Source organism: Rattus norvegicus, chromosome 4 (assembly GCF_036323735.1).
Source record: "Rattus norvegicus strain BN/NHsdMcwi chromosome 4, GRCr8, whole genome shotgun sequence".
NCBI lineage: Eukaryota > Metazoa > Chordata > Mammalia > Rodentia > Muridae > Rattus > Rattus norvegicus.
The window spans coordinates 86642725-86654753 of NC_086022.1; the positions used below are offsets into that span (position 1 = coordinate 86642725).

At 40.4% G+C, this 12029-nt stretch overlaps 1 protein-coding gene and 1 pseudogene across 6 annotated transcripts in view; one reads left to right on the top strand and one right to left on the bottom strand.

Annotated features, from left to right (window-relative positions):
* Pde1c (phosphodiesterase 1C) overlaps positions 1–12029 on the bottom strand; it is a 479074-nt gene that overhangs the window by 13651 nt on the left and 453394 nt on the right. For all 6 annotated transcript variants that reach the window (XM_008762922.4, XM_039108434.2, NM_031078.2 and 3 more), the window contains 1 exon segment: positions 4213–4281. In XM_008762922.4, coding sequence (XP_008761144.2) covers positions 4213–4281 — 69 coding nt within the window.
* Positions 5500–6070, top strand: Apoo-ps4 (apolipoprotein O, pseudogene 4; annotated as a pseudogene).

Sequence of the window (12029 nt, forward strand, 5' to 3'; positions counted from 1 at the left end):
CTTCCACTAAGAGAAGTGTTCTCAAGGATCTTCAGAATGTATCAGCATTTCATTCATTTAGAATGGATGCAGTATTTTTGTTATTATATTCTTCAGTTTCTGGGAATGTAGATGGTTTTCACACTGGACTCTCATGGAAAACTTTACTGTGAATATGTGAGAACAAAGTTTCCAATGAAAATTGCTTTCAATTCTCTTGTGCATGAATCCAGAATTCCTGGGCCGTTTAATGACAGAAAATATTTTGTTTTGTTTTGTTTTTCTATGTAGCCTAAACTAGCTGGAAATTGCTATGGAGTCTAGGTTTCTGTCCAACACTTGATTCCTCTTTCTCTGCTCCACAGATGCCATCATTCACCAGGATACTTGGATACATTTAACCTTTTAAGAAGCTGTAACAGCTTCCCAGAGAGCTCTGTCACTCCATTCTTGCCAGTCCTATGGAAAGATTCCCATTTCTCCTCATTTTCATTTAAATATTATTATTCATCTTTTCTTCTGTCATCTACTACATTTGAAGTCAGATCCCACTGAGTTTGAATTGTATTTCCCTGACTAAGAATACTGGTTAATCATCTAGCTGTACATTCATTGGTCATTTGTAGACCTGTGACCAACTGCTATTGTTCTCCTTGTCTATTTGTGAGCTTGTCTCTTTGGCTTTTACTGTTGAGTTTCTGAAGTTTATTATAGGTTCTAGAAACTAACCCGTACTCAAACATATTACTGGCCAATATTTTTCCCATTGTTCAATTTGCCTTTAAACACAGTTGGTCATGTTGGTTGGTTGCCCAAATGTCTATTATTTTGATGAGGCCCAATTTATCTGTCACTTCTTATGTTATCACTGGAATTCCAATCTTCTGTGCTTCCTTCCATTTTGCCTGCCCCCATGATAGTTCTGCATCCTGTCTAGGTTTTGTAGTTATTTTTATTTGATCCTTAACTATCCTGTCAGGGTAGGCTTATGATGATGCTTTGCTTCTAAAGCCCCACAGTCATATTTGGAGGATTAGAGATTTACTTCCAGTACTAGTCTTGTATGGTAAGAAAGCACATGACTGCTTGCCCATTGCTCCAGGTCAGTAGCTCGGCTAGAGCTCCAAACAAAGGCCACCAGCAGGGATTTTACCTTTCTTATCCCTGTCCCATATTCTGACTAGGTTCCTATTACATCAGGCCTGAATCCCAGAGGATTTTTTTTACTACCTTTTGGACCTTCTTCAGAGACCCTGCTTGGGTTGTGGAGCACAGCTGTTTCAAAACATCAGTCCTGTGGTGCACCCTTTGTTTCTACTTTCCAGAGCTGTTTTTTCTTATATTGCCTTTCAAGACTTTCATTCATTTTTCTCTTTTGTCCATCTCTGCATATGTTTGGAGCAGAGGTACACACACACACACACACACACACACACACACACACACACACACACACACACACACATCTCAGGATCTCAGGTTATCCTAACCAAACTTCACAAGAAGAGTGTCATCACTTAATGACTGAATCAAGTAGCCTGTAGCTGACTGGTATGCTCATACCCAATTCAGCCTTGAGGATGGTGTTAATACCTAAATCTTAAACTCTTCAGCTAGGTCCATTCAAATGACTGCATGATCCATGCTTTTTAAAGCTAATATTTGTTGGTGATAGTTAAGAATTTTCTATAATCCAGTGGTGCTATTACCAACAGCTCCTTTAAAGTAGAGCTTGAGAAGACTCCAGAGAGATCTGAGTAGGTAATCATAATGTCATCTACATAAGAAAGAGGAAACATGCATAGTTCTTGACTTAGAAAGGGGAGAAGAGAACTGACGATTATAGATTATAATTAGCAAGTTGGAGTCATCTGCTAAACAGAGCACCAGCAATTGTGCATTTTAAGAAGTGCCTACTCTACTTCATAGGCTTTAGAGATGGTCAGGATTTAGAAGGTAAGACCTTGGGGCAAGTATAGACTGGCAAACTCAGGTAAAAAGACAAGGCTGTCATCATGGTGATTTGGGTACCTTATAATCCTGAAAAACTACCTCTGTTTTCAACATAACAAGCAGGACAACATCATCTGAATATTCTTGCAGATGGCCAGGATGACCTCTGAGCTGCTCCCTGGCTCAAGAATGAGATAACTTTCTAATATGTAGACATGACCACTTTCCAGTGGCATTGCTGGCATGAAGTTAGCTTCTTCCTGATGCTCAGAATTCTAAAGTGCATGATACCCACAGCAGGCACATGGTAAGATAACTTCTAGGCACTGGGGATGGATCCTCTCTAAGGAAGCACAAACTAATCCTGAGTCTGCTCACTTACTCAGTTGCAGAAGCTTTGTGGAAACTAATGGACATCCACTTATCACTTTGGCAGTCTGGGATCAGAAAGTAGAAAGATGGGCTTCACTGTCGAAAAAACTATCAGCAGGTGAAAGCACTTTAAAGACAATCACTACCATGCCATATTAATTTCACCCAGATGGTTTGAAGAAAGCTGCAAAAAGAAAGAAGCCAAAGTAAACTAGTTTCAAGAAGTCACAAAAGCAAGAAAACTCAAGCCTTCTTAGCAGACAGTGATGGAATCCACAAGTCAGTCCTGTGCACGGAGCTATAGAACATAAAGCAAAATACTGGGTCAATGTGGATTATATTTCATCTGTCAAGAATACTAGTGATGGTGAAGTGAGCTATTATTTTGCCTACAACCAAGAAAAAAATGTTAATGAAATATGATACACCATGGATTACAAACCAGCCTAATCTCAGAGTGATTAAAATACAAGACTATATGCTTCTCACAATGGTTGAAATATAGTAATTCCCCAAAGCAGAAATCTAAAAGATAATTTCACATTAGTAAACGGGTATTTGTAAGAAGATAAAGGCAAAGAAAATATGGGTGAGATGTCATTTTTCTTATCAAAGTAGTAAATTATGAAACATAATATTCAGCATTGGCAAAAAAGCAAAATGTGTCTATTAATAAATTAATTATAGTAAGAGATAAAATTTATATTACTAAAATGAATCTTGACAAGAATCTAAGTATTTACACATTCTTAAGTCAGGATTTCTAACCCAGGAATATCCCTCACTCCATACTTAGACTCTGAATATTTATAGACAAGAGTATAATAATAAAGTTGTCCTTATGCATATAAGTAAACTGACATCATCATAGGCACGTTAGCCAATTACCAAGATACTGGTTAATTTACTAACATGTAGAAGAGATTTCAAATGGGAGAAAACAAAATTCTGTATAAGATAGAGATTTAATTCAGGAAAGGAAGTGTAATAAGACCTAGAAGGAGAGGGGATCTTAGTTAATGGGTAACATTAGCCATAAACAGTATTTTTTCTTCCTATAGTTTTTCTTATTATTATAAAACTGTTTACAATGACCATGTTTACTTTTATAGCTTCTCTTTATCAAAACAAATCCCACTATAGTTAAACTTGTAATAGGGTATGTAAGGTTATACATGTCAAGCTACTATCCAGAGGGACTATCTAGGGAGAGTAGGAGGCATTAGTCTTCCCTTGCACCTACATATGACCATCATGGGCAAATATTTCCCTAGGAGATTCTAGAAGGGAACTGGGTCATATTGACTTGCATATTTGTAATAGTAAATCTTAACTGTGCCTGCCATTAGCTATGACACTGTTTTAGGGGACACTAAGGTTAGAGGTGTCAGTTCTAATCCTTAGAGAGAGGAAGTGGGTGAGAAAAGTAAAGCTCTAAGACAAAGGGGCACAAATGAGGTTAGAAAGTTAATCTATCTATCTATCTATCTATCTATCTATCTATCTATCTATCTATCTATCTATCTATTATCTATCTGTTATCTATCTATCTATCTATCTATTATCTATCTGTTATCTATCTATCTATCTATCTATCTATCTATCTATCTATCTATCTCAGCCCATTCACTTTCCCTAAAATATCTGATTCTAAGAAGTAGATACGTCACAGCTTAGACAAAAAAAGAGCACAATTCCACTGTGTCCATTGCTGAGTGGAAGATTGTCTGGGAAGCAACATGGCCACATCTAGAAGAAATTAAGAAGTGAAGGTGACAGACACAACCCTCCCTGATAAAGTGGGCTTGAACAGAGGCTCTACTGCAGCTGTTGCTCCCAGCTCTTGAAACAGTAGTGCTTTCTGTTATGTGTTGTCATTAAGATAATAGAGCAATGTCATTTACCTACCTGGCAAGGTAAGGCGACTTGTGGAACTAGTGCTTGGAGCAGGTGAGCCATGAGAACGCTTCTTGGTACCTATGAATAGGAAAAAGAAGATAAGGAAAGTATAATGTGGCTTAGCTTGGATGGGCAAATGCTCATCTGATGCAGAAGTCTGGGCCTGAAAAATAACATGTAGAGTATGGATGATCAAGGTTACAGGTGTGTAAAGCCAGAAGTTCAGCTTGTGACTTTGTTGGATTATACTTAGTATATTTGGATGGTAGCTTGGCATATGGGTACCCATGTTCTTGAGTAGAGCACCTCAGTATTAGTAGAGAATCTTCCTAAGTATGTAGTTGTAAAAGATGCCAAATTTAGTGTTCTAGATTGGAGACTATAATAGTTTAAAGCTCCATGTAGTCATAATGTGTATGTAGGGTGGGAATCAACAGTTGGGCAATGGAAAGTTTGGAATTTATAACTGAGGAATCGGATTTTAAATCTGTTTTAGCTACAGCCTTTTCCTGAAATTGGATCTTGAATGGAATCTGTCAGAGTCCCAGATCTTCACCTGGAAATGAATTAACAACTTTATCCAAGTTTTCTGGAGAGTTAGGGTGTGTTAGTGCACTCAGAAACTGAGGAAAAACATTGATGCTATGTTAACAGGGTCCTGAAGCTTCCAGCAAATGGTGACTAACTCTCATTAAGAAAGTTAGTATCTTTCTTCATGTAAACAGTTGAATGCACCATGAAGAAATGAATAGACAGCCTCCAGGACGAGGTTTAAAAAAGAGAAAAAGAAAAAGATAAAAAGAAGCAAACCAAAGGATCAAAACAAAGGAAGACAGCACTGTTCTGTAAAGGAACACATTTCTCATATGCATACATCTTACACATGTACATAGACATATTTATATAAATAAAAATATCAAGTGATATAGACAATCTATGTACACATATATAGTTATAAATACTATTTGTTTATATTTTTGTTACTTCATTTTATCATCCATATGGAGGAGAAAGAAGCATGGAAGCCGTAACTTAGCAGCAACTCATATGATAATCCCTTCATTAAGCTGGAAGAAATGAATGAGAACTCTCATTGGTTGAACCATATTCTGTTTCACTTTGTAAGTCATGCTAGCCCATACCTCAGTATTCTTCTATCTTAGTCTCCTGAGAATTGTGTTACAGGTATGTGTCACCATGTGTGGCCAGAAAAATTATTAAATTATTAAAAAATTATTAAATAAAGAATATACATAAGCCAATGCTGACCCTGCCTGAGCCATGGCTGCCAGCGACATGTTTAAGGTAATTCAGAGATCTGTAGGGCCAGCCAGCCTGAGCCTGCTCACCTTCAGAATCTATGCAGCACCCAAAAGTTACATGAAGATCGATGAGCTTTCACTCTACTCAGTTCCTGAGAGTCAGTCTAAATATGTGGAGGAGCCAAGGACTCAACTTGAAGAAAACATCTCACAACTCCGATATCGTTGTGAGCCATATACAAGTTTGTGTCAGGAAATATACTCCCATACTAAGCTCAAGGTGGAACACTTTGTCCAGTGAGGGGTAGACAACTATAACTATCTTCAAAATATGCCTCCTGGATTGTCCCCAAGACTTGGTGTTATTGGTTCTGCTTGTTTGTTGGACTCCTTTTTGCTAGAGGTTCAAAAATAAAGAATCTGGTGTATCCTTCTTTTTTCATGGGACTAGGTGCCTCTGTCTATTACCACATCTACAAGGCATCACCATTGCCCAGATCCCTGGGGAGAAGTTATATGGCTGGGTATTATGAGGGTACATAGATTTGTGGAAGCAAAATTTTCAGAAGCCAGGCAATATGAAGAATTCACCTGAAAATAAATAGAAAACTCCATGCTCTTCCCATTTTAATCAGTTTTAGGTAAACATTGAAAACTCCAGGCAGTAATTCTATATTTCTACAGACAAATGGCAGAATCAGCATTGGATATAGTAAACTAAGCCTTTTTGCTGGTTTGGGTGATAAAATATTACAGGTCAACTAAACTGCAATCCTTTACATGGAAATAATCTACAAGCCTTAGAACTCCTCATTCTTATATCACTATTTATGTACATAATTAAAGCCCAGATTTAAAAAAAAGCCAATGCTATTTCTGTTAAGAGTTCCCGAGATTGCCCAATATCTTAGTTACTTTTCTACTGCTATAACAAAACATCATAACTAAGACAGCTTATAAAAGAAAGCATTTAATTTATCTTATAGTTTTAGAGAATTAGAGTCCACAATAGTAGAACAAAGATATGACAACAGAAATAGCTGAGAATTCACATCCCAATTATCAAGTAGGAGGTAAAGAGTGACACAAGGCTTTAGAACCCTCAGCCCACCCCACAGGGACACACCTCCTCCAACAAGGCCACATCTCTTAATTCTTCCTAAACAGTTTCACAAACCACATATTTAAACAAATGGGCCAATGAGGACCACTGTCATTCAAACCACCATACTCAAACTATTAGCAAAGTCATATGCAGAGAACTGGGAGGCCTAGAAGTTATGCTAATTGGCTAAACCCTGTTATCACAGTCCAGGGAAAGACAACAAGAATGTTCAGCATCAGAGAAAGTAGGAACCCAGAACTGGAGATGTGTGGGTAAGCAGTGAGCTTTTCCTACCCTAGAGTCTCCTGATAAAGAGTCTTCTAGAGACATAGCTTCTGCATGGTGTACAGACATAGCTTCTGCACAGTACGGGACTGTTTTCCTTTCCCCTCCCTTATCTTCCCCAAGATCCTCATGTATCCAATATTGTCTCTCCCTCTCCCCATCTTTTACCCTTCCTCTCTCTAAAAAGGAACAAAACAAAACAAGAATCACGGAGTCCAATTTGTATTGGTTAACTACTCTGAGCATGAGGCTTGCCCTAGAGTGTGGTTGATATATCCCTTGTCACTCCCTTGAAGACAACTGATTTTTCCTCTCCCAGTAGCTATCGATTACATAGAGATAGCATAAAAAGAAGCACCCCACGTCTGCTTTTCCATGCTGAGATTTTTGTATGACTTGAGTTTGTGCAGATCTTGTGCATGGTGTTACAATCTCAGTGAGTTCAAATGTGCATCAGTGCTTTTATGTCTAAACATGTTTTTCCTTTTGAGGTCATCCATAATCTCTGGCTTTTACAGTCCCTTCCACATTGATTTCTTGACAGGGGGAAGTGTGACCAAGACATTTCATTTAGGGCTAAGTGCTCCCAAGTCTTTTAGTTTGTACATTGTCCAACTGTTTGTAATTGCCTGTGAGAAGATGTTTCTCTTATGAGGGTTGAGTAATATACTGATATATAGGTAAAATAATGTATCTTTAAGAGTTGTTTTATGTTCACTTAGTAGAATAACAGTAGTGTTTGCTGCACAGTGTCTACTACCCCATCCCCTGACCTGAGTAGCTTATCTTATTGTATACCAAGATGGTGTGGAGAGAGAGAGCCTTAATCACTGTAGGTGGATGGAGTACAGGATCTCCATCAGCAATGAGTGCACAGGCAAAAACCACACCTGGGAGCAGCTTTGGAGAACTGGTTTGTTTATTCAGTGGGAGGGTGGGGATAAAATGGTATTTATGCTCCTGGGAAGATGGCCAGAGTCTCTGGGGCAAGGTATGTGTGGCCCTGTTCATTGGCCAGGATGATGTTATTAGAAGATGCTTTATCCACATAAAGCTTTATCCACATATCCTCAGGGGTTATAGGGTCAAGGAGGAGAAACCCTTATAAAGTCAAACAAGGAATGAAGCCTGATAACTGTCAGGGTAATAAATTCGTGCTAGGTTTGGTGATGGTGCGGCTGGCTTTATGGTGCCAGGTTGGGAGGGGGAAGGGAGCCAACTCCTGCTCTCCTCATATTTGAGGTATCTAGGATTGAAGCTTCTTCGACCCTTCCTCCATAGGCATGGGCCATTACAGTCCAACAAGTTTTTTCCTATGGTTTATGACCTGTTCAAGTTCTTGGCTTAATTAACAATGTAAGTATTTGTTCCACCTCATAGAGTGAGCCTGGCTGGCTACTCCCACAACATTCATACCCCTGTTTAACCAGTGGATATATCCTGTAGGCATGACAGAGCAAGACGGTGCATGGTTTCCTTTATCTTTTCCTCTTGCTGAGGCAACTGCAGGTTTAACTAGAATTTGATCTCCTTGTTGGAGAACTTTATGTAAAATTGTGCTTCTCTATTCAAATAACCCACAGTCAAATTGCCCCAGCTAACTTATCTTAGCTTCTATTAAAATACCTATTTCTGCATACCTCCATCTCCAGCTAACTACCTATCTTAACTTCTGTTAAATTGCTTGCTTGTACAAAACCTCTGACTGAAGCCGTAGCATAAGATACCAAAATATGGTTTTGTCTTTAATAGGCCCTTACTCTAAATACTTGGGGATACACTTAGATTCTGTATAGCTGAGTATAGTCCCAGCTGGCTGGGATAAATATTTTCTATTGGCTATAAACCATGTCTTAGTGGTTATCTCTGGTGGGATTCCCATAACACTGGCAGGTCACTGTTGAAGCTTGCAGGGTAAGATGTATGGTGAGATTAATAATTTCTTTTCCCTTCCAGCTACATGTATAGCGCCTTCAATCACTATGAATGGCAATCAGTAGAGGTGAAACTTTTGGTTTATTTCTCCATGTTCTGTGACATAAATATTTGGTGTTTATATCAACAGGGTCTTATCATCAGGTTGAGGAGGGTAACCAATAGTTTTGATAATAACCTGTTATGTTTCAGGTATCTGTGAGACCTCTTTAGTCACCAATTAAAGATGATTTAACCCATTCATGGTGCTCGTGGCTTTATTTGGCAGTATATGATGGGTATTCTCTTCCCCATTATATGGTATGGTAGGACAGCCCCAGGCTGTGGTTCCTTGGCATCTCACCTCTCTCCTAGACTCTGCCTCATGGCAGTAGCTGGAGAAACCAGGATCTGCAAACTTGTTCTGCCCGTTGTCCTAGTACCCTCACTTTGAAGGGCTTGGCCTTCTAACATGGCCCCCAGAAGCTATCTTTTTTCCTACAAAGGTCAGCAGCAACTTTTGTCAAGCAGCAAATATACCTGGGCATGGCCAGCCATGCTGTGTAATTCTTGCCCTGGGCCAGAAGACTTTTACATGGCTCATCAGGGACATAACATCCAGAATGACAATAAATGGACCTGCACGGTAGGGAGAGAAAAGTGAGAATCAGGATCCAATTGTATGGCAGGACTGACCACATTCTTTTTTAGAATTTTTAAGTCTTTGTAAGTTTAGACTTTGTGATGATTTGAATATGCTTGGCCCAGGAGTAGCAAGCACTATTGGGAGGTGTGGCCTTGGTGGAGGAAGTATGTCATTGTGGACATGGGCTTTAAGACCCTCCTCCAAGCTGCCTGAAAGCCAATCTACTCCTAGTGGCCTTCAGATGAAGATGTAGAACTCTCAGCTCCTCCTGTGTCATGCGTGCCTGGATGCTACCATGATTCCACCTTGATGATACTGGACTGAACCCCTGAACTTGTAAGAGAGCCCCAATTAAATGTTATCTTTATATGAGTTGTCTTGGTCATAGTGTCTCTTCACAGCAATGCAAACCCTAACTAAGACAGGCTTGAAAAGCAGTTGAATGCTATAAGCAGGGCTTAATGGGCAATCCATGTAGGAGCTTGAAAGACAGTAATGCTGAGAGCAATGTGGATGACAGAAACCCAGCGCAAGAAGTTTCAGATGGGAACAATATTAGCTATGGGGCTAGAAACCATTATGATATTTTGGCAAAACATGTGACTATTTTCAGCCCTGTCTCTTAAAAATCTGTTGGAGGCGTTGAAGGAATCAGAGAAAGAACTGGAAGAGCTTGAAGCGGCTCGAGACCCCTTATGAACAACAATGCCAATCAAGCAGAGCTTCCAGGGACTAAGCCACTACCTAAAGACTATACATGGACTGACCCTGGACTCTGACCTCATAGGTAGCAATGAATATCCTAGTAAGAGCACCAGTGGAAGGGGAAGCCCTGGGTCCTGCTAAGACTGAACCCCCAGTGAACTAGACTGTTGGGGGGAGGGCGGCAATGGGGGGAGGGTTGGGAGGGGAACACCCATAAGGAAGGGGAGGGGGGAGGGGGATGTTTGCCCAGAAACCAAAGAATTATTATTAAGTATTAAATAAATTAAAAAAAAGACAAAGACAAAAAAAAAAAAAAAGAAAGTGACGGTTGGGCTTCTCTGCCTTTGCTCTCCCTGGTTATATAGGTGGCAGCAATTGGAATACAGCAGTGCCAGCGACACTCATAGCATAGACACTGGACTAAAAGACATGCAGGGTCCACAGGTGGGCCTCTTCCTTCTAAGAAAAATTAGGAAATAACTTGAAAAGTAATGTTCCCATCTTATGAACATTGTGGATGCCATGGGGTTTTCTGCCTACAACTTACTAGAGAGAAAACCGGAAAAGATTTCAAACCCTAGATGTGCTCATGATGGGAGTCTACACCTCCTGCAGCCTACACAGAAGCAAGATGCAGTAAAGCATCAGCACACAACAGCAGCCAGGACGTGAACAGGGGACACAGGGGACAGCTGGGCAAACTGGGACTGAAAACAACAGAATCTGCCTTCCCCTCCAGAGTAACTGCCAGCCAACTGCCTCGTAGGCAGGCCGAGGACACCATTCAGTCACAGAAGACTTGTATGCATGTGCAAAGTCATGTTTATTTACAAGGTAGCATTTTCTTTTTTAGAAGCAAGCAGCTGGACGTAGTGACAGTGCCTCTAGTTTGTCTGTTTTCTACATTGCTTACCATGAGAGAAGCATTTAGAGCTCTTCGAAGCCTTGATTGAACAATGGTCTACTTTTTAAAGGCAGCCCCTTCTAGCTCAATGAACTTCCCAGCTTTCTTGGCTTGGGTCACATGAACTTAAAACTGTCCAGCCCTTCTTAATACTTGTCAGTGTGCTTATCAGAACAAGAGAAGGGGCCTATAAAGAGAGCTAAAGACATAAGAAAGCCATAAATGATCAATTGAATCACGAAGGCAATTAAAACAGAACCAAGAGCATAGAAGAAATGGGAGGGTGGGCCTAGCACAGCAACTGGAAGAAAGCTGAGGTGAGGCTGGGAAACATGATGGTTAGACAAGAAACTAAAGACTGTGACCCCTGAGAACACTGAAGTTCCTCTGCTGAAGTGAAAGATGGCTGCTGATTTGGGGTGTGTGTGTGTGTGTGTGTGTGTGTGTGTGTGTGTGTGTGTGTGTGTGTGCATGTCTGTGTGTGTGTATGTGTGTGTGTCTGTGTGTGTATGTGTGTGTCTGTCTGTGTGTGTGTATATGTGTGTGTATGTGTGTCTGTGTCTGTGTGTGTGTATGTGTGTGTATGTGTGTCTGTGTGTGTGTGTGTGTGTGTAAGTGTGTGTGTGTTTGCAGGTACATGTGTACACGTCTGCATGTGAAGACCAGAGACAACATCAGCCACTCTGCCTTCTCCTACTGGGATTACTGAGACAACAGTGTGAGCACACAAGGTGGTCCTAAAGTGAAGGAAGCGATGTACTTATGTTGGAGTGTGCTGTTCTTGGGGGAAGATGTCATAGTTTCTTTTCCCATTGCTGTGATGAAATCGTCCCCATCGTGGGCATTCTTCATCGAAAGCTACTGCAGGAAGGATTATTTGGGCTCACGGTTGAAGATCAGTCCCTTCTGTGGGATGATCAAGGCAGCAGGAAAGAGACACTTCACATTGCCCACCACGGGGGTCAGAGAGACATCAGCACCTGCACTCAGTCCCATCTCCTTTAC